This window comes from Chlorocebus sabaeus, chromosome 14 (genome assembly GCF_047675955.1).
Source record: "Chlorocebus sabaeus isolate Y175 chromosome 14, mChlSab1.0.hap1, whole genome shotgun sequence".
Lineage (NCBI taxonomy): Eukaryota > Metazoa > Chordata > Mammalia > Primates > Cercopithecidae > Chlorocebus > Chlorocebus sabaeus.
Window position 1 is genome coordinate 44931418 of NC_132917.1, and position 21495 is coordinate 44952912.

The window sequence follows — 21495 nt, forward strand, 5'->3', positions numbered from 1 at the left end:
GCTTTGAGGTCTATTTGCCCACTGCTGTTTGAATTATTCTAGCAACTTGCATGAACAACCATGGAGTCGGAGGAGACGGAGTAGACAGTCCTCAAAGATGGTTACCATCAGGATCACTTGAGGCCAGGAGTTTGAGACCAGCTTGGCCAACATGGCGAAACCCTGTCTCTACAAAAAATACAAAAATTAGCTGGGCATGGTGGCACCTGTCTGTAATCCCAGCTACTTGGGAGGCTAAGGCAGGAGAATTGCTTGAAGCCAGGAGGTGGAGGTTGCAGTGAGCCGAGATTGCACCACTGCACTCCAGCCTGGGCGACAGAGCAAGACCCTGTCACACACACACCCACACACAAATATATATATATATATATTCTTCCTGGCATACTTCTCCTCCCATCAAGATCTCTATTTGATCTGGGCTGGCCTCGTGACTTGCTTTAACAATAGAATGCCGTGGAAATGACATTCTGAAACTCCCAAATGCAGTTTCTTTCTTTTTTCTTTTTTCCTTTTCCCTTTCTTTTCTTTTCTTTTTCTTTTTTCTCTTTTTTTGACAAAGTCTTCTTCTATTGCCCAGGCTGGAGTGCAATAGCATGATCTCAGCTAACTGCAACTTCTGCCTTCTGGGTTCAAGAGATTCTCCCCCTTCAGCCTCCTGAGCAGCTGGGATTATAAGTGCACACCACCATACCCAGCTAATTTTTGTATTTTTAGTAGAGACAAAGGTTTCACCATATTGGCCACGCTGGTATTGAACTCCTGACCTCAGGCAATCCACCTGCTTCAGCCTCCCAAAGCGCTGGGATTACAAGCGTGAGTTGCCGCCCTCAGCCACAGTTCTTTCTTAAGACTTTTGCTTCTTTTCTCTTGGAAGTCAGCAGCTGAGTAAGAAGTCTGACCACCCTAAAAGAGCCACCATGTGGGAAGAAAGCCAAACAGAAGGAAGGGCCATATGGAGAAGCACCAAGGCACCAGACATTGCAAGAAGCCTGCCTTAACCTTCCAGCCCAGCCCATCTAGCAGCTGACTGTAGTCAAGGAGTGACCCCATTTACATTTAATACTAAGTGGAGCAGAACCACCTGACTGAACTCTGACACACTGCAGAATCATGAGAGATGATGAATTGTTGTCTTAAGCCCTTGTGTGTTGGGGGGCATTGCTTATGCCACAACAGAAAACTGCAACAGGAGGACAGGGGCTGGGTACAAAGAGGGAAAGGTGGTAGAGCCGTGGCACTCATAAACCTCAGGGTCTGGTAGATGGCAGCCTTCCCCTTCAACCTCTGGCACAGAGAATATAGACGCAACACCCTTTTACGAAGGTATGTCTGGATTTAAAATTATATCCTTAAAGAAAATCTTACAAGCAATTGTGAAGTTGGAAGAATGTTAGGTAACAGATAACAGAGCTGCCAGGAGAGACATGTCCAAGTTCAACATCACTAAATGAGCATATCCATCCTGGTGGTAATTGCACCCACTGTGGTTCCTCTTGAATATTTTTACTTTGCAGGCCACTTCCATGGGGCCAACTAATTCTTGCTGCCAGCGCTTGCTCATGTTTCTCCCCTTCTCTAGACTGTCCTTTCCTTTTTTCTCTTTCAATCTAATTCTACCCTTCTTCAAGATTCTGCTTGGCCCGTGGTCTCCATCACAGGGCTTTTCTAACTCCAGCTCGCACTGGTTACACCCTCCCCTGAAAGTCCACGGCCTCAGCATATGTGATATGTGGCATACACTTTGCCACTGAGAATTCAAGCATCAGCATCACAGATGGTTAGATGTGACTGGACTTCAGAGATGGTGTCTAAGACAGGAAACTGGAGCTCAGGGAAAGTAACTTGCCTAGGCAAATCACTAACTAACTATTTGACAACTAACTACTTGTCTTGTAGTTAGTTAATGGAATACAGAACATCAACACTGCAACTCTGTAGTTTTGGTAATCCAAATTTACCAAGTACCTGAATTAAAAATAGAATCAGGACAGAGCCCATTGGGAACCAGCAACTGCAAAATGGGCTTATGCCTGCTGTAAAACAAAGAGAAGACACTCAGAGGGAGCAGTTACAAAGTTGACTTCTATCAGACTATATGTTTGGCAAGGGAAGATATTCAGAACAAGCATTATCTGGGGGAAAATATTGAGATCAAAACCATAAAAACATATCTGTTGGCCAGGTGTGATAGCTCACACCTGTAATCCCAGCACTTTGGGAGGCCAAGGAGGGAGGATCACAGGAGTTCGAGACTGGCTTGCCTAACACAGTGAAAACCCATCTCTACTAAAAATACAAAAATTAGCCAGGCATGGTGGAGCATGCTCGTAATCCCAGCTACCTGGGAGGCTGAGGCAGGAAAATTGCTTGAACTCGGGAGGTGGAGGTTGCAGTGAGCCAAGATCGCACCACTGAACTCCAACCTGAGCAACAGAGCAAGACTGCATCTCAAATAAATAAATAAATAAATCTGTTTGGCCAGAGCCTATAGTTTGAATAGTTCTGCTGTAATGAACAAAGTCTCTGTGTCACAAAGTTCCCAGCCTGTGTGACACTGCCCTTGAACCACAGCATTTTGGAAAGCATACTCCAGTCCCTTGTCTCTTGTCATGAATTAAGACCATCCACCTGTATTTGCAACATTAGCTCAGTTGAAAAGGTAATTATGGCTCATTAGGATAGTTGAGCAGAAATCATACCCAACTCGACAAAAGAAGACCTGAATAAAAACAAAGAAAAAGAAGAATCACATTTAAGTGTGCGGTGTTAGCCCTTTTATAACAGATTGTGTAAGTAAACTGATGAGTTTTGTAATCATCAAATTATTGTCGATTTATTTGTTAAGGCATTTAAAACAATCAGGGGAATTTGATATATTAGAATTGTGAAGACTTTAATTGCTTATGTGTGCATGAAATGTTTACTTGTTAGGGAGAATCTAGTTAAGTGGATGTTTTTGAGTAATTAATTACTCATTAGTGTGTGAATATTTTCAAAATCTTAATTGCTTGAAGATTAGTGAATTGCATATCAAAGTAGGTAGGAGTTGTTGTGAACACTTCTTTCCATCTCCCAAAGTTGCTGGGACATAACAAGCTTTGAATTCTCCTGGGGGAATTCCCCACTCTAGGGCTGGTCACCCTAACACCTCCCTTGATCACATTCATTTTCCATTGTGGCAGCAGAGATTCAGTATCCTCTCTTTTTTATCCTTCACTGCTAAGAGCAACCCCAAGTTATCTTTACATTTTAAATTAATTGCTTTTAACATAACTGAATGAGACTTTTAACCCAATGACAGCAAGAGACCAGGTTCTACAAAGAACTGAATTAGGTGCAGCTCTTGTCAAGAAACATCCCTGAGGACATGACACAAAAGGGAAGGTGTTTCCATTGCCAGAGAAGGGAGAGTCTCAACACACTCACCTGGAAAGTACTGTGCTTTTGGATGGTGCTGGCAGGCAGGTGTCCCAGGAGAGATTCTGAAGGAGGTGGTTACGACAGGCTCCAGAACTGTTTTAATAGATCGTTATAAGGAGGAAGACATAACAAACCAAGGGAGGCCAGGAGTCATGGCTCCAGCCTCTCCTTCCTCAGTCCCTGAAACCCCCTACACCTTCACTCAGGGCCAGACAAGTATGCCTTTCCTCAGGTATGAAGAAAGCCTGAGAAGGAAGATAGAGCAAGGCCAAGGGTACAGTGAGCTTGGTTTGAGGAGAAAGCCTGAGGGAGAAACTTGGGAAAGGCTGTTTCAGAAAGAAGAGCTCCCAGGATGGCCAACGCTTATAACCCTAAACGTGACAACTAGGATTTTATTTGGAAGCCAGTTGGTTACAGAGGCTGGTGATGCAGGAAAGTGCATATTGCCAAGAGAGAAGGAACGAGGAGTAACTTGGACCACAGGGAGAAAGCTGCTGAGTCAGGGGAAGGGATGCACATTATCTTGAAAAGCAAAAGGCAGCCCCAGAAGATATGGGGAAGAAAAGAGCCCCATCCAAGGGGTAAGAAGGGAGAATCCTGGAGAAAAGTCACAAGGGTCTTTTGGCCATCAGGCAGTTCAGAAGCAGGGATGACTAAGAGACTGTGGGACTAGATTGAGGTGAAAATCTGACGTGAGAAAAAGCATTTGAGTTGCGTGAATAAAGGCCAGTGAAAACTGCAAGAAATTGAGTTTTCCAGAATGGTGACATTTGGGACCAAATGCCAGCCTTGGTGCCAAGAAGGGTTTCTACATCCATTGCAAGACCTTTGAAAGTTAATCCTGTTGTGGTGGGAAAAGTTGTCCCTTTATTTGTACAGTCTGTTATTTTGCACTTCCAGGAAAACACAGTGATGTGAGTCACCCTGTGTCTTCCATCTCTGGGGAAGAAGGTTGTGTTTAGGAGAGCTAATAGACATGAAAGCCGGGAACATTCAAAATACAGCTTATGGAAGTATTTCAGAACAAATTCATTTTCATTCAAACAGAATCAGTAGATATTGACCACAGCAGGACTGGCTGATGTGAGAGGGATGGACAACGGCAGAAATATGAACACTGGTCATCACTGACTGCACCGAGCACCATGTACACACTCGGCATTGCTTTAAGCACTCTGCATACACCGTGTCACTTAATCCTCCTGACAGTCTGTCTTGTGAGACAGTTCTACTACTCATGAGTAAGGGTCCTAGGGTACAGAGTGGTGCGGTAACTTGCCCTATAGCCCAGCACTGCTGGGGGTATAATGGAGGTTGGTCTGAACCCCAATACACAGCTGAGGATGGGGTGATGGGGAAGCAATAGTGACAGGCAGCACCGAGATCTGAGAGGGGACCACATACAGAGACGGCTTAAACCAAGAGCCAGTCTTGGCTTAAACTAGAAACAAGTTTTGATGTGTTTCACATGGGGAACGATGGACAATCTGCATGTTTGTAGCTGTACCACTTATTGGCTACCTGAGACTTCTTGCTTTTCCATATGTATATTTTCAGGTATTCATGTTTTGTTCCCTCAACTAGACCAACAGCTCCTGAAGACCGGGTCTGTGCTGTGGGTCTCCTGCCTCCTGCTTGGTACCTATGACTAAGCTCAAAAACCCTTCATTGGAAACGGAGCTGATTAATCTTTTCAGTCTCTTGTTCTACCCTCTCTGTAAATGAAGGACGGTAAAACCCCAAACATTTAAAAAATGTGGCAAGCAAATTTTGTAAATAACGTGATTGGGGATTTTCTAAATGATATACCAGTAGAATGAATTTAATGATGCCCCACATTTTAATGAAACTCTTTTCATTCTGTCATAGGTTTGGTGTTTAATTTAAAAGGTTACACTAGACTTTTGGTCAATTTCTCTTTTGTATTTGTCATTCTACTGAAGTGTTTAAAAATTTATATTCTGCCTATAAAAATACAATCTTGGCTATCTGATTATCCTAAGAGTTATTTTTTGCTTTAAAGACAAAGAGGTTCTAGAGTTATCCTTTAGAATTTCTGTTGGAATAACATGTTGACCACAAAATGCTGAAAATGTGATCAAAAAAGAGAGAGAAAAGACAACATACAGGATAATGCTAATCCCTCCCTGATGTGCACCTGGGAGCAGAGAACTGACCCTACCAGGTCTGGAAGGGTTGAAACGCTGACAACATGTTGACAACTTTCTGATCAGATTCCATTTGTTACTCTTTCCCAGTACCGAAATGGATCAAGGACAGCAAGTCATCCTAGCTTTAGCAATAACAGACAGAACATCTTTCCAGTTAATGTGAAATTCTTCCCCCAGTGTGAAGCCAGCTTGGGAGACGCAGAGCTGCAAATGCCCCTCCGCTCATTAGAGCAGGAGTTAGTCTCAGCATTGTACAGTCTCTGAGGGGGATTTAAAAAAAAAAAAAAAAAAAAAAAAAAAAAAGGTTTCCTGAGGGAGGCCTGGGCAGGAGTGGTGAATCAACTATTGTCGTAACTGACTTCAGGGAAGTCCAGTATTAAGAAGGCCCCCGTTTTGTACAAACTGATCAAATGCAGATGTTTCCAGGGAGTTGACCTTATTGACCAAGACTTCACTGGAGATTGAATGGCAGACAGCCGGTCAAGAGTGGGGTGAAGGCATGTTTTGGCGGGAGAGTGTAAATGTATACATACAGTAGACAGGATGTGGATGATGCTGGGCAAACATCTGTTTTATTGATAAATACATGTTTTACTTCCAAAAGTTTGATACCAGAGAGATGTAGTGAAAAATAAATTTAGTTTTAGGCTTTGTTAGGTGCCTCATGTGCACGTCAAACGCTGAAAGAGATGAAGGGCAAACAAATATTAAAAATGGGTTCAACCTTCCATCTTCCTAAAATATCAGATTTCATATAAAACTCATCAGCTGAGCTAAGTATTAGGCTTGATCAATGGCAGGAAACTAGGGGATCAAATGCTAATAAATCAGAAACAGATATCCCCTCTTGAGAAGAAAATATATCACAAAACTGAAAATGAGAAAATCATCTGATGATTTTTTAATGCATGTGCATGGAGAAAATAAGCTTTTTTTGTTTTTGCTTTTTAGGATCAGGGAGTGCTGCGTCTTAGAGACAAAGAATAAGATTCTTAAACACCTTATCCAGACTTTGACTTTAACACATGCAAAAGAAACAAGAAAGATTCCTATATTTGGTGAAGAATGAATACTGAGTAGTATTCTGTTTGAGGGTGGGTGGATATTAAAATGGCAAAGTGAACACATTCAAACCTTGCTAATAACATTTTGCCAGATGTTTTCATACATTTTTTCTCTTTGGGAATTATATCCTCAGCCCTCAGCTTCAACCTCTCTGCCTTTTAAAAATACATTGGTTCACAATTCCATGCCTTTACTTCTTAGTATTTTTTCCCTTATTTTCATTTTGTGAAGTATGTGTTTTATTGAAATAAAACATATATACAGAAAAAATGCATGCCTTAAGTTCACAAATGTGTAAGCTCAATGAGTTTTCATAAGGCGAACACACCTATGTAACAGAACATTATCAGTGACTACTCCTCTGAGGGTAACCACTACCCTCACTATAGTGGGGGTAGCGTAACACTAGGGATTACTGCATGTTTTTGAGCTGTATATAAACAGAAGCATAAAGTACGTATTCTTGCGTCTGGCTTCTTTTAGTATTATGTGTTTGCGATTCATCCATGGTGGTTAGTTCTGTATTTATTGATATTCAGATGGTATTGTTTTTAATAATATGGATATATTCATTTCTTTAATGCAGTCTTGTAGGTACAGAAACATGTCGATTTATTTCAGCATATTGACCAGTCTCAGCACTCAGAAGAGTTCAACAAAGTAAGCAACCACCAGCAGAAATCACAAAGAATCCACTGAGCTGTGACAAAATTCTCAAACTGACATGTCTGTAATGAAAGGCGCGTTATCACAAACACCTTTGAAACCTTCATGTTTGGTTCCCATGTCTTTTTCTTAAAAACATACAAGCAAATAATTTTTTTTCTTTGACCCACCTTAAACAAGAACCCAGAGAGTGTGGTCCTGCTCTCTCAATGGAGACCATTTGCTTCTGTGAAAACAGAGAACTAAATTAAATTAGAAAATCCTGGTATTCAGTAGGACTGAATTTCCTTTCCTTCCTACTTTCCCATTCCACAATCTATCACCTAGAGTAATTAAGACCAGGGAGGTATCATCTTCACTGGATTAACCTTAACTAAATTGTACTCATTCAACATGTGCCCTTTTGATTAGTCCGAGCAGGGCCTGCTGTCTCGGATACACCCACCTTGTAATTCTACACACTTAATTAATTTCAGATGAATAGAGAGGGGGGATAAACTAAATTCTCCAATTAATAAACTATAAGTCCTTATAGGTATCAGGCTAGCTCAAGATTTTCATTCTTCCTTTATTTCTTTACTCTGCAAAGGCTAAGTGGAGATTGAAATTGGGGGGGGGAAAAAAACACCACACAACACATACACACAGCTGCAATTGTTCGAGGCTGGTGAGGGGGTGCCTGGGCAGTTTCATCATCGTAAAGGGCAGACCTTAAGAACTGTTGGTAAAATAGATTATTTTTCTGCCAAGCATAATTTTTAATGTCCTTCTCCACCTGGACCTCAATATTTGGTTTTTATTTGCACATATTTCCTGTTCTATGCACAGATTCTTGGTTATGCAAATTCAATATTAATGCCACTAATTTTATATTTTTAAACGCATTTCTCAAAAGTAAAATATTATTAATAGTCTGGGAACTTTTCTGAGCACTGGTGTGGAGTTATTTGTTTAATCATCAAATTTAACAGCTCTCAAAAATATAATAAGAATTTGCCCTCATGGGAATGCCTGACAGCAAAGAAAATAATTTCCTTATAATAAATAATAAAACTGATCCCAAGGATGTTTATATGCTATAATTTATCTCATACTAAAAGATGGCTAGAAAATTATATAAGATAGATTTACAGTCACTCCTTCAACCCAGAAAATTTATATGTCTAGTTATTAGTAACTTAAAAACTTCTACTGATCTGCATAATTATATATAAAGAGATTCCCCGGTAGCTTTTATGTCCTATGATTCAACATAATGAGGTCAATTATATTCAGAGAATTTAAATTACTGATACTTAGGGAATAAAACCAACAGAGCTTTTAGTTTCTTATGATGGTATACAAGAAATTCTACTTACCTAAGACAAAATAACCTAAAGCCCATTTTATGTGATTTAGCAGAGACTTTAAAAAGCCACTAAGAGGTTTTGTCTTAAGAAACCATATACTCAGTTCCCTAATATCTTCAGATGTTAAGTCTGTTCTGATATTGTTTCCTGACGTTTGTCTTTTGTTCCAAAATGATTTTTTAAAAAAATTCTTGAGTAATTTTGTTAGTATTTTCTACTAGTCTAGAAAAATTAACTGAAATTCTTGCACCCCATTTTTAACCACACCAATTCCCTATTAAATATGCCAACAAATTAAATAAGTATACTGCTGCTAGATAATTTACCACTAAATGAGTGTAGAATATTTGACTGATTATTTTACTAATTTCTTATGTGTGAAAATTCTTAAAATGGTGGAATCATTTGACTAATTGAGTGCAAATATTAAAAAATTTTTTTATTGATGACATTCATGCTGACAGGCACATCATTTGATGCATCAGCTAATGCCTTGTCAGGTTTGTATTATCTTTTTTATCTGAGGCTGGGCACATGGGCATTTTAACTCAGGAAGTCTTACTCTCTCTGCCTTCCCTAAAACCAGTGCCTACATTTGACCCTGTGGAAAAACACAAAAGCAAGTAATTTAAATCAGCCCACACCTGCACCATCACCCAGGCTATCCTTACAGGAACGCTTCGAACATCTCATTCCGGAGCACCTCAGGCAGCTGAAGAGGGCAATTCATTCCCCACTAAAGAACAAAATACTGACACTGAGTTTGTCTTCTTTGGGGTCGGAGGAAAGCTGGGATACTATTCATGAAAAGGCAGCTATGTTTAGCTCTGCGGTGAATTATATACAAACCAACAACTATTTTTGAATGATGGAATTAAGTATTTACACAAGGAGACTAAGGTCTTTAGCTTGGTTATGTCCTGCTGTTTATGTTACACGATCAGAAGCCTTGTGAGTACTGTTTTAGGTGATACATCATCAAGAATTCTTACATTAGGAAAGTAACCATATTATCTGAGATCGTTTGCTCTAGGGAAACCTACAGCAAATTTTGCACTAGCTAAAATTGTTTAGCTAAATTTTGCACTTTACAAAATAATAGAAAAATTCATTTGACTGTCCCCTCAATGTATAGCATGGTCGTCTGATCACCTTGCAGTTTGTCTCATATGCCTGTGTTGGGCTCTTTTAATAGGACTTCCACCAATAAATTCAAGGTTTTGTTCTTGTTTATAACCGGCACTTCCAGGTCCGGCCAGGTCCAAAAAAGAAAAAAAGGAATTGAGGGTTTGCATCGTTTTTCAACACAACTGGAAGCTGTTTTATCACTTTGTATTTTGAGAACCGCTCCCCTTCCCGCACACGCATTGCTGCCGCCTCTCGAGCTTGGTAAATGAGTCTGTGCGCCAAGCCAGGTCGCTCCGCGCAGTTCGCGCTTCCGCGCCTCGGCACTCGAATGACCGTGTCCTCTTCGTCTCTCTCGTGAATGTCGCTGGAAAAAAAAAAAAAAAGTTTGTTCTAAGCCCGTGGCATTTCCGCGCGCAGATGGAAAGGCAAGTGGGAGAGGAGGTTGCAGGTGCGGGGCGGGCGCGGCGGCCCCTTCCGGCGCCGGGGGCTGGGCGGCCCCGGGCCGGGTGCCGCTGGGCTCCGCGCACGTGGCTGTGGGCGCTGCGCACAGAGGACGGCCGGCGGGGAGTGTAGGGTGCAGCGCCCGCCGGTGTCGACGGCTTCCGCCCAGAGCCCTTCGCGCCGCGACCTGCCTGACTGGTGGCGCGGGGAAACGCTCGCAGCACAGCGGCTCCGGCGGGCGGGCTCTGCGCGGGGCCCCGCCGAGCTTCCCGGGAGCCTCTCCCGCAGCCGATGGGCGTCTAGGGGCGCAGAACGAAGAGTGGGCGCCGAAACGGATGTCGGCGCTGGAGGCCGACGGGGAGGCCCGGGGCGGCCAGGCTTCTCGGTAGAGAGGGCCGTGCACCTCGCGGCTTGCGGGCTAAGGCGGGGAGCCGCTCCTGCGGCGGACGGGCGCGCGGACTGGAGGGAGGGAAGTGCCACGGACCGGGGAACCGGGGGGACGCGGAGACGGGGTCTGGTGGGGTGAGGGCGGCGGGCAGTAGCCAAGTGGTGTGCAGCTTCGAACCCCTGCACCCTCCGGGCGAACGGAATGGCACCCGCGGAGACGGGCGGGGACGGGCGAAAGCGGGTTTGCTCGGACCCGAAGCCAAGCCCGGTTTGGAGGGTGAGACCGTAGGCGAGAATGGCCGCGCGGGCTGGGAGCCCCGCCCCGGGCTGGGGTGAATGGAGCCGCCCGAGGTAGGGGAGTTGGGGGTGGTGGTTGTGAAGACAGTCGGAGTCGGGCTCCGGGCAGACGAAACACCGGGGCGCGCCAGGGTCCATTTTCTCCTTTTCTCCGTTTTCCCACCAGCCCTGTAGATGCGGAGCCAGCAGTCGGGCTGGAGCGGAGGCTGAGGGTCGCCGTTCCGCGGGAGGTCTCTCGCCCCGGGTTAGGCCCCACCCCGCGGTGGCGGTCGCGTGGCGCTGTCCTGGAGTTGAGCTGTGCCCGCGCCGCGGCCCGCACGCCCAGGACCGCACACCGCCGCCCGCAGGCAGGGGCGCCTACAACCTCGCTTCTCACCAGGCGCCCAGCTCGGGGCTGGGAACGGGAAGGGCGCATTTCCGTGTGGAGTGGGGGCGATTCCCGGCTGTCGGCGGTGGGGCTAGGCCTTGCGGCGGAAGAGCCAGGCCTTCGCGGCTTTCCAGCCAGCGGGGTTCGGGATTTCTCGACGGTCGAACCGGTGGAGGCGAGGGTGGGCGGCTATCCCCCAGCCTCTTCAGGAAGAAGCCGTGGGGCCACGGAAGGTATGGGTGACAGGGCTCACAGCATTCCCGCGCTGCCCTCGAACTCGCGGGCCTCTGTTCCCTTTGCCGTCACTTGGTATGCGCCCCAGTCCCCGGCGATATTAAGGCCCGCGGGCGCCCTGTGTGCATGGCTGCTGCCCGCGGCGCACCGGCCTGAGCCCGGAGGGAGGTGCTGGGCGGGAGAGGCGGCCCTCCCTGGGTCTCCCCTGTCTGTCACATCTGCACTTATTTAAAGCTCGGCTGGTGGTCCGCGCTCTCTGGAATGCCAGTTGCGGGCCTGGCCTCCTACGGCATTTGCACTGATTAGCGAGCGGGTCATGGGGGAGATGGGGACCTTGTGAAGTGGGGGGCAAGACCGGAGGTTCACGGTATTCCGCCTGCGTCGGTCCTGCGAGCTAATCGGAGCCCAGTGATTCCCGCTGCACTAATGGCTGAGTGTGTCAGGGAGCAGAGAACCGAACTTGAAGGACGTTCGATGCGTCTGGGAACCGGCCATTGCCACTTAGTAGTATGTTGTGGGCCAGTGCGCACACACGACCCTAAATCTCTGCAGGCTCTAGCGCTGAAGCGGGCGGAGAAGGGGAATAAGTGTTGTGACCCCAAGTCCTAAAAATTTGTACGCAGTGTCTGGGATATACAGTATCCTTGATGCGAAACTCCTAAATGTTTGCTGGTGCAAGTCCATACAAAACGAGGTTGGCTTGTCTCGCTTAAAATACTGTAGACAAAGCGTAAAAAAGGCACGGGCAGTCCGCATCAAGGACGCCACTCCAAGCGGAAGAGGCCCGGTGCAAATTCATCGTTGAAAAACAAGCTGGGTTCTAATTTACTGTGACTCCCACGGGTGCAGGGGTTGGGAAGAGAAGCAAAGGGGGACCTTTTTTATTTTTGAAGCCTCAAAAAGTTCGGTCTGAGTTTGCATTTGCCTTTGGACTTGGTATAATTAAGGGTGAAAATAAGGCCCCTCTGTATTTCTATTCCCCTTTGCTTTCCTGCGAAGCTTTTACCTCAGAGGAAAGTTGTTTTAGTAATCTGGGAAAGAGAAACCATGTGCTGAGTCAGCAAAAACGCGGCACCAGGCCAGTTGAGCTCAATTATACTGCTGTGTGTAATGCACACACTCTATATGCCTTTGTGGAAATAATGAAAAATATATTAGAATTCTCATGGCATAGCAATGCCCACGAAGCCTGTTGGCAGTTGAGAGCCAGATTTCTGTGTCTTCCAATACAAGGAAACAGGTTCTGAACATGTCTTCCAACAAGCCTTAGATCCAAGGCCACTTAATGTGAGAGGACAAGAAAAATGCAGTTCTCAAAACGACACAAAATATTTTACTTTTTTTCAAATGGTCGTGTTACAGAATGCTTAAATACTCCTTTCTGCCTGTGTTCTTGTGACAAGCGTTCAAGGTGGCTCCACTAGATGGAATCTTAGTTTTTTATTTTGCATCATGAAAAGCATTTCTCAAAACCGATTCTTGAAAAGGCCTGAAAAGTCTCCTTGCAAGTCCCATTAGAACCTTGATCATGCATTCTCATTTGTGTGGAAGGAACAAATGGGTTCAGAGTCACTTGGAATGAAACTCTCTTAAACTACTAATTAGATTTCAGAATAATTGCTTTTAACTATCTAAGTGTTACCTGAATTTGCAGTGAATTTATGTGAACATTGCAGCTATTAAGCAACAGTCTAAATTGTGCTTTTAATGACAGACATTCAGTATTTCTGGGGCTATTTCTTCATAGTTATTTTGATTCTAAGAGTTTAGTTGCAGCAAGTGACTTTTGAAAAAAATAGTGTATTACATGAAGAACCAGCCAAAAGTTTGCCTCAGTTTCATTTATCTTTTCTACCTCAAAATGTGAAATTAGTACATCTTTTATGCTTTTACTATTTAAATTCTTAAAAATATATAGCTATGTTTCAGTATAATGCAAAAACATCTGGATGTGAAAAATTCTGTCACCCAGCTTCCAGATGTTTGGTACTACGCAGACAAAACATCAGAATAAATGACCAAAATTTTTTTCTTTACAATCCAGATGGCTTAGTGCTTCTTGCTTCTATAAGGAAGCATATTTTCCTTTCTCTAAACATCACATCCTACTGTAGCCCACATAAGGCATGATTTACACTCCTTCAGCTACAAAATGTTAGGCCATTTGGAGTGCAGCAAAGCAATCAGTTAATGAAACTATATGTTTTGGTGAATGTAGTCCAAGTATTAGTGTGTACTTAGGAGGGAGCGGTGGTGGTGGAGTCAGAAATGGGAAGGTAAGAGAGTGAGTGCCTTGTTGAATGGGAGAATGACTTGGTTAAAACGACACAGCCTTCCAGAAACCCATCTGTGGCATCCATAATCTTAATAGGTGGAGTAGAACATTTAGAAGCAGGTTCAGCATGGTTGCCTTTTGCCTGAGAAGCAACTGGACTGTGAAATGTCCATCATGTACTCTGAAGCTTTCTTTCTCCACTGTTCCCTCTTGGAGCATTATAAAATGGAACAGATGAATTAATGTAACATTAAAACATTAGAACTCATGAACATTATACAGGTGAAAAAATTCTCTGTTTTAAAAGTAAAAAGGCACGTAAGTGACTTAAATATTCACGATATGACAATATGGTGAATATTTAAATCACCCAAAAATGTAGTGAGGATGAATGGATTTCTCTTTCTATGACATGGCACCACATTTTACAGTTGTTAAACGTGGGGCTGAAAACAGCAACATTTTTTCCTTCTCCAAAGTCAAAGAGCTTTAAGGTCATAAACAGAGAGCCAGAGCTTCTCTGCTTAAACATGTTGAGAAAGAAGGAACAGATATAAAGAGTCTTCCACTAGAATCAGCAGATGAAATCAAACCCAGAATGAATTCCATTCTACTTATTAACCTCACACTCCCTGGATTATAGAACAGTGTTTAGATAATGAATGGCAATGAATGTTAAAACATCATAAAACCTGACCACTTAATAATTGCTGCAAGAAAAACATACCATTTTAAACAGACCTTCTTACAACTCAGAATCTGGGCCTTATAATAAGACAGGATTTTATACTGGCCCAGGGTCAATTTTAAAGACTAGTTTATGGGAATCTAGTAGAACTTTGGGGTACACATACTGAGTAAAGAGACTCAAAAGTCAAGTGGGAATCTTTAACACTATATAAAACAGAATCACAGTTATTTTTCTTGATTGGATGTTTTCACGACTTTTTTGGTGATTCATTTATTAGAATAATAAAATGACAGAGCTGGAATGGACTTAGAGCTCATCCAGGTCTCTGTCTTTATAGATGAGGAAATGGAACCAAAATGAAAGGACCTATCCAAGGCCACACAGTCATAAGAAGGGTCAGAACTAGAACCATGGAGTTCTAATTGTGAGTCACAGAGTCCAGCCCTGTCTCCAGGACAGCTTGCCTTTGAATCATTATGACGTGGCTCAGTTTTACAGATTTCCTAGTGGTGTCCAAGAAACTGACACCCATCACCACAGGTTGGAAATGGCTCAACATCATTCATTTGCATTACACATCTAAGAGCTATAAAACAAACCCAGCGTGAAGGCAGTTTCCCCATTTGTCTCCAGAATGAGACAGACTATTGCAAAAACAGAGCTAATAAAACTGTGTCAACTTCAACAACTTGGCTAGAGGTCCTGATAACAAGTGACACCCTTAGCTTTTTACAGAGAACTTACAGTGCCTTGGAAGCATGTCATGTGCAGAATCTGCTACAGTTTCTTTGAAAATAACACAGTCAAACATTCAAAATTTAGGTGACATTAATGGGGAAGAGAGGAGGAGGTGGTGGTTATAGCCACGTCTACACTACTCTTTACGGAAGACATAGATGTCAGTGGTCCTTCACTCATCTCAGAAACAACTCACGACTCTAGCAGCTTGCATGATGAAATGGAAGGTTAGGATGCAAGGGGAAGGTGGAGGGTGGAAGATGGGGTTGGTGGGTCATATTAGATAGCAATATGAAGCATATTGTTCCCAGATTTTGAGGAACTGGGGATCTCACTAGTTTTCATGGTGTGAACCAAGTTATGTGATATTATCAAACCTTTTCTGTTTAATGTTTTATTCAACATCGAATGAGAACATAGTAGCATTGCTTCTAGGAAGGGAAGACAACCCCTGACTCCTTCATGAGTATTCTGCTCCAAGAATTGCAAGGAAGGTTAAGGATCGGGAGAAATGGGGGTAGGAGGAATAGGTGAAGTCGGGGCTCAGTATGGTTGGCCCTCTATATCTGTGGGTTCCACATCTGTGGATTCAACCAACCTCGGATGGAAACTATTCAGAAAAAAAAATGGATGTTTTCATCTGAACTGAACACATCGTAGGCTTTTCTTTCTTGTCATTATTCCCTAAGCAATACAGTATAACAACTATTTACAGATCATTTACATTGTATTAGGTATTATAAGTAATCTAGAGATAGCTTAAATTACAATACATAAGAGGATATGCATAGGTTATATGCAAATACCATATCATTTTATATAAGGGACTTGAACATCTATGGATTTTGGTATCTTTGGAAGGTTCTGGAACCCATCCCCAGTGGATACCGAGGGACTGTATTTGGAGTTGTGAGAAAAGAGTAGTCATGTTTTCATTATCTTGTAGAGAAAGGAGATCCTGGTAAGGCCTTCCCTCCAAGCTAATTCAAAGTTACTGCTACCTGAGAAGCAGGATCTGGCCAGAATTTGAGAGAGGGGGATGCTGGGAGAAGAGGTCTATATTTTTAAAAAATGCTTAGGGGAGCAATGGAACCAGCAAAAGTTAAACCAAATAAAACCAGCACGCCCACTTACCTCTTTAATTTAGTCTCTCAAACAGATCATCATTTGAGTTATTCCACTGAAGTCAAGCATGAAATCTGTTTAGCTGGATAGCTACCCATTTCCTGTGACCTGCAGAAGAGATGCCCTATTCTTTCAGGATCCTTGGAATGCCACATGCCCAGGCCCACTGGAAAACTGGGAAGGAAAACTGAAGCCACGTGCCTGGGTCCACTGAGATCCACCACCCTTCCCCAACAGCCGTGTGTCAAGGAAACACAAAGATAGAGTGGATTTCAGCACCACCCAACCCAGACACATGGCTGCTAGTTTATCAGCATAGGTCAATGAATAGTTTTAAGTTGCTATGGGTTTAAAGGGGATCTCTTAGTTGATGCGAATTTTTAAATCTTTTTTTTTTTTTTTTTTTTTTTGCGTGGGACCCTTTGGCAGTTCTGTAAAATGTACAGACTGTTTCTCAGTTTTTAAACATATAAGTTATATTGAAATTGGCCAGGCACGGTGGTTCATGCCTGTAATCCCAGCACTTTGGGAGGCCGAGGTGGGCGGATCAGTTGAGGTCAGGAGTTTGGGACCAACCTGGCCAACATGGTGAAACCCTGTCTCTACTAAAAAAATACAAAAGTTAGCCAGGCATGGTGGTATGTGCCTGTAATCCCAGCTACTTAGGAGGCTGAGGCAAAGAGAACTGCGTAAACCTGGGGTGTGGAGGTTGCAGTGAGCCAAGATCGTGCCATTGCACTCCGGCCTGGTTGACAGAACAAGACTCTGTCTCAGAAAAAAAAAATATACATAAATATATATATAGAAATAAAATTATCAAGATATTTTTAAGAAACAAGTTTGTAATATATTTGTTTCTTTGTTAGCACATCAAATGCAAGATCTAGTGGTGAGTCTAATAACTTCTGTGATATTGAAACAATGATAAGTGTTAATGATAAATTCAAAATATCCTCAACAACTATGATGTGATATGAAGGTATCTGTGATTTCTATTGGGGAGAAAGTCACAGGTATTGCTAATGCATCTGTAGCTTGTTGTCTACATTCATAATGAAAAGAAATGCTAATTTTTAAATAATGATTGGTAGTAAGGAAAATGTAAGTTTTTCATTCAAGTTTATGGACTTCTGCTTTTCCTTGATTGCACTTGCAAATCTCTTCGTCTCGAAGAACCCCTTAGAAGGAGGAAGAGGGGTGCAGTTCTAATAGTACCTTAGAGATATGAAATGAGATGGTCACAGCCATATGAGTAGATTTTGATTGGATTACACCGGGCCCAAGTTTGGAGTGTCAACATTAAACCTGTGATATAAGATCTTGTTCCTAAGATGAAAAGTAACTTTATATTGTAATCCTGTAGAGTTGAGATCTTGAGAAGCATTCCCTTGATAAGAGGACACTGGAGGAAGTGTCAAAATCACCTGTCAAAGTAGGAGAGTAGTAACCAAAGCCAGAAAGGACTTGATAAGGATGAGTGAATCACCTCTGCTTGGTGAATGAGCCCAGGGTGGAGCTCAGCCTCCATCCAGGGAGCTTCAGTCTCCATCCAGGGAGTCTTCGTCAAGCGAACAGAGCAAATACCCAGAGAGGAGGGGATCTGCAGTAAGGGTGGGAGAGGCACATGTAGATCAGGGCAGAACAGCCTGAAGCCTGGGAGCAGAGAGCAGAGAGAGAGCCCAAGCAGGAGTGTCTTCCTGAAGAGTAGACAAAATAACGATTGATCATTTAAACTTCATTCAAATTAAGAACTTTCACTTATCAATAGATATTATTGAAGAAAATGGAAAGGCAAACCACATACTGGGAGGAAAATGTTCAAGACATATATCTGACAGAAGATTCATATCCACCATATCCACAATATATAAAGAGCTCTTACAAATCCAAAAGACAAATACAGACAACTCAAAGATTATAAATGTACAAAAGACTCAACAGACACTTCACAAAGAGGATATCCAAATGGCCAGTAAGCATTTGAAAAGATGCTCAATGTCATTAGTCATCAGGACATGCAAATTAAGCCTTCATTCAAATACACACATTGCAGAAGGACTAAAACAATAGAAATTCATGATGTCAAGTGTTGGAGAGGATATGGAGCAACTGAAACTCACAAAGTGTGGGTGGGAATGTACACTAGTATAACCACTTTGGAAAGCTTTTAGTATCTACTAAAACAGCACAAATCAATGCCCAAGACCCAGTAACTCCATTCTTAGTTATAGGCCCAAGATTGGATTTGTCCACCAAAAGACAGGTACAAGAATATAGCTGTATGTATTTTATATATTTATAAATGTAAATATTCATTTATATAAATATTTATCAACTTTATTCACTATAGCATCAACCTGGAAAGAACCCAAATTGCAGTAATATTTACACATGGGAATATGATATAGCAATGAAAAAGAACGGACTATCACTACACACAAAGTGGGTGAATCATATAGTCATAATGTAGAGCAAAAGGAGCCAGATGTAAAAGAGTATACACTGTATGATTCCATTTATGTGAAAGATGAGAACAGGCAAAACAAATCTATGGTGATAATGGTCAGGATAGAATTTACTTTTGCAGGGTGGGGAATTGATTAGGAGAGGACACAAGGGCACCTTCTGTGGTGCTGAATTATAAATATTATTGACTTTCTGAAAAGTGATTTGGAAATGCAGTCAAGTAAAAGCAGACTGCCATACTGTAGATTCACTCCTGACTCTGGTTTTATATTACAAAAGGATTTCACTTGGGCCATATGAGCATGAAGAGAGTACAAGGGCAAGCTACAAACTTGCAAAAGATTCTTGCAATAGATGTATCTGATGAAGGCCTTGCATCCAGTTAAAAATGTGCAAAAGACTCAAACTTTATAAAAGAAGATAACCAAATGGCTAATAAGTGTAGGGAAAGTTGCTCAATATCTTGATTCGTCAGGGAAATGCAAATTAAAACCACAATCCCACAGAATAATACACACCCACGAAATGACTGAAATACCAAAGGTGGGCAAGCATTGAGCAATGGAACTCTCCCACACTGCTGATGGGAATGAAAAATGGCATAGTCATAGTGGAAACCAGCTGTATCTACAAACGCTAAGCATGTGCCTATCAGGCAAGAACCCTGCGTGACTGGTCCAGGGGCCCAGTTAAATAAGAACAGGGAGAAGGACCAGAAATCTTGTCTAATGAAGTCTGCCAGGCTTAGGAAACTCTATTTCAAATGTTTGGGGTTTTTTGCCTTAGATTTCTAGCAAAGTTTTTTTGTTTTTTTGTTTTTTTTCCAAAATCCCAGCATTATATTGGTTTAATTAAAGGAGAAGGGGAATTGTCTGCTTCGTTCAAAATAGTAAGGGAAATGAGAAGTCCAGTCTGCTGGTGGAAATGGCTGAGTCAGCAAGAATACCTGGGAACACTGTGGAGCCCTAGAGTGAGTGGTCAAGTCAGGATGGTTCAAGATTTCTCTCATGGGGCCCCAGGGGAAAAGACTGAGAAAGCTACTCACCTCCTTCTACCACTGTCTAGGAAATGGCCTATCACTTCTTAGAGCTCTGGCTGCCCATGGGTGGCACAAACGTGTGCCTTGCACAGAGGTATTTCTGCAGCCTTCACTTCTGTACTGGTAAACCAGTGCTGCAGGAACTGGCATGGGAGCCTGGCAACAGAGTTGAGAATCCAGCTCGGGAGGGGAGGATGAAGGTGATGGAGGGGGGACTTGGGGTAAGGGGAGCGCAGTGGTCAAAAAAGTTAAGAAGACTTGAGCCAAGAAAAGCCTGAGGCTCAGCCTTCCAGCTCTCCTCTTGTGAGCCCATCCATCAGCATGGCCTTCTGGCCCCACATTGATGCTTCCCATGAAAATTGGTGCCGGGATGGACAAGCTCCAGGGTGACTCATAACAAACAGCAAACAGCACAAGGATGGCTGGGGATTTGACATCTGTTCCACGTCCCATAATGAAAACTTATTTCTCCTAAACACTGAGGATGGCAGCTATAAATACCAACCTTTGTGGCTCACTGTGAGGATATTTTTTCCTGGTTTGAGAATTTTCTCAGGAGATACAACCAGTGATGCACCCAGACTCCCCAAGGCACATGTCAAAGTTCCAAGTTATGGCAACTCAGTCCTTGAACAAAATGTGATGTACAAGATACTAGCCCTCTTGCGATATAAAGTTTTTTTATTTGTTTGTTTTTAGGTTTCTAGTAAACTTAGACCCCATTCACATGTCTTGTTCTCTTCATTTGACTTTGAGATTTGGGGGACTGACTTTTCAACCTCGTATTCATTGTTGTCATCATCCACTGACATGTATTAGGCACTTACTGTGTGTAGAATGCTGTGTTTATCACAGAAGGGTTGTATATAAACTCATACAAGGTATCCATAGGATGACCAAGGTATTGTTATTAAATCCCAAGATACCATTCATTCATTCATGGTATGAGGCTCAGAGAATTATTTTGTGAGCCTCCACCATGTGCCCAGTACCATTTGGCTGTTGGTGACACAACAGAAAGCAGCAGAACAGAAAGAGTCTGTGCCCCGACAGTACTCATGGTCCAGTGAGGGAGGAAGATTTTAACTTTTATTTGTAAATTTTATTTATTAATTTATTTTTTTGAGATGGAGTCTTGCTCTATTGCCCAGGCTGGAGTGCAGTGGTGCGATCTTGGCTCACTACAGCCTCCACCTTCCAGGTTCAAGCAATTCTCATTCATCAGCCTCCCAGGTAGCTGGGACTACAGACATATGCCACCATGCCCGGCTAAGTTTTGTATTTTTAGTAGAGACAGGGTTTTGCCATGTTGGACAGGCTGGTCTTGAACTCTGACCTCAAATGATCCACCTGCCTTGGCCTCCCAAAGTGCTGGGATTACAGGTGTGAGTCACCATGCCCAGCTAGGATTTTGACTTAGAAATCACTCCTATCTGCACATTTCACATTCCCCAACCCTAAACTACGAAAAGAAGGTGGTAGTTAAGTTTAGAATCATCAGGGGTACACAGTGGGATAGAAACGAACTGCACTTTGAGAGGGTTATACAGATTGGCAGGGAGAAATAACTAAATAGGCCAAGGAGGCTGTGGCTGGTAGTTGCATCATACGTTGTAGGGGGTTTGCGGCTGTTTGA

General features: G+C 43.0%; 1 protein-coding gene across 1 annotated transcript in view; it reads left to right on the plus strand.

The window, feature by feature from the left end:
* The first annotated feature begins 1261 nt into the window (after positions 1-1261).
* Positions 1262-21495, plus strand: part of LOC103221007 (uncharacterized) — a 51529-nt gene continuing 31295 nt past the window's right edge. The window contains exons 1-3 of the mRNA XM_073022711.1: positions 1262-1323; positions 6543-6649; positions 10217-10625. Of these exons, the coding sequence (XP_072878812.1) occupies positions 1262-1323; positions 6543-6649; positions 10217-10625 (578 nt within the window). The remainder of the gene's footprint in view (positions 1324-6542; positions 6650-10216; positions 10626-21495) is intronic.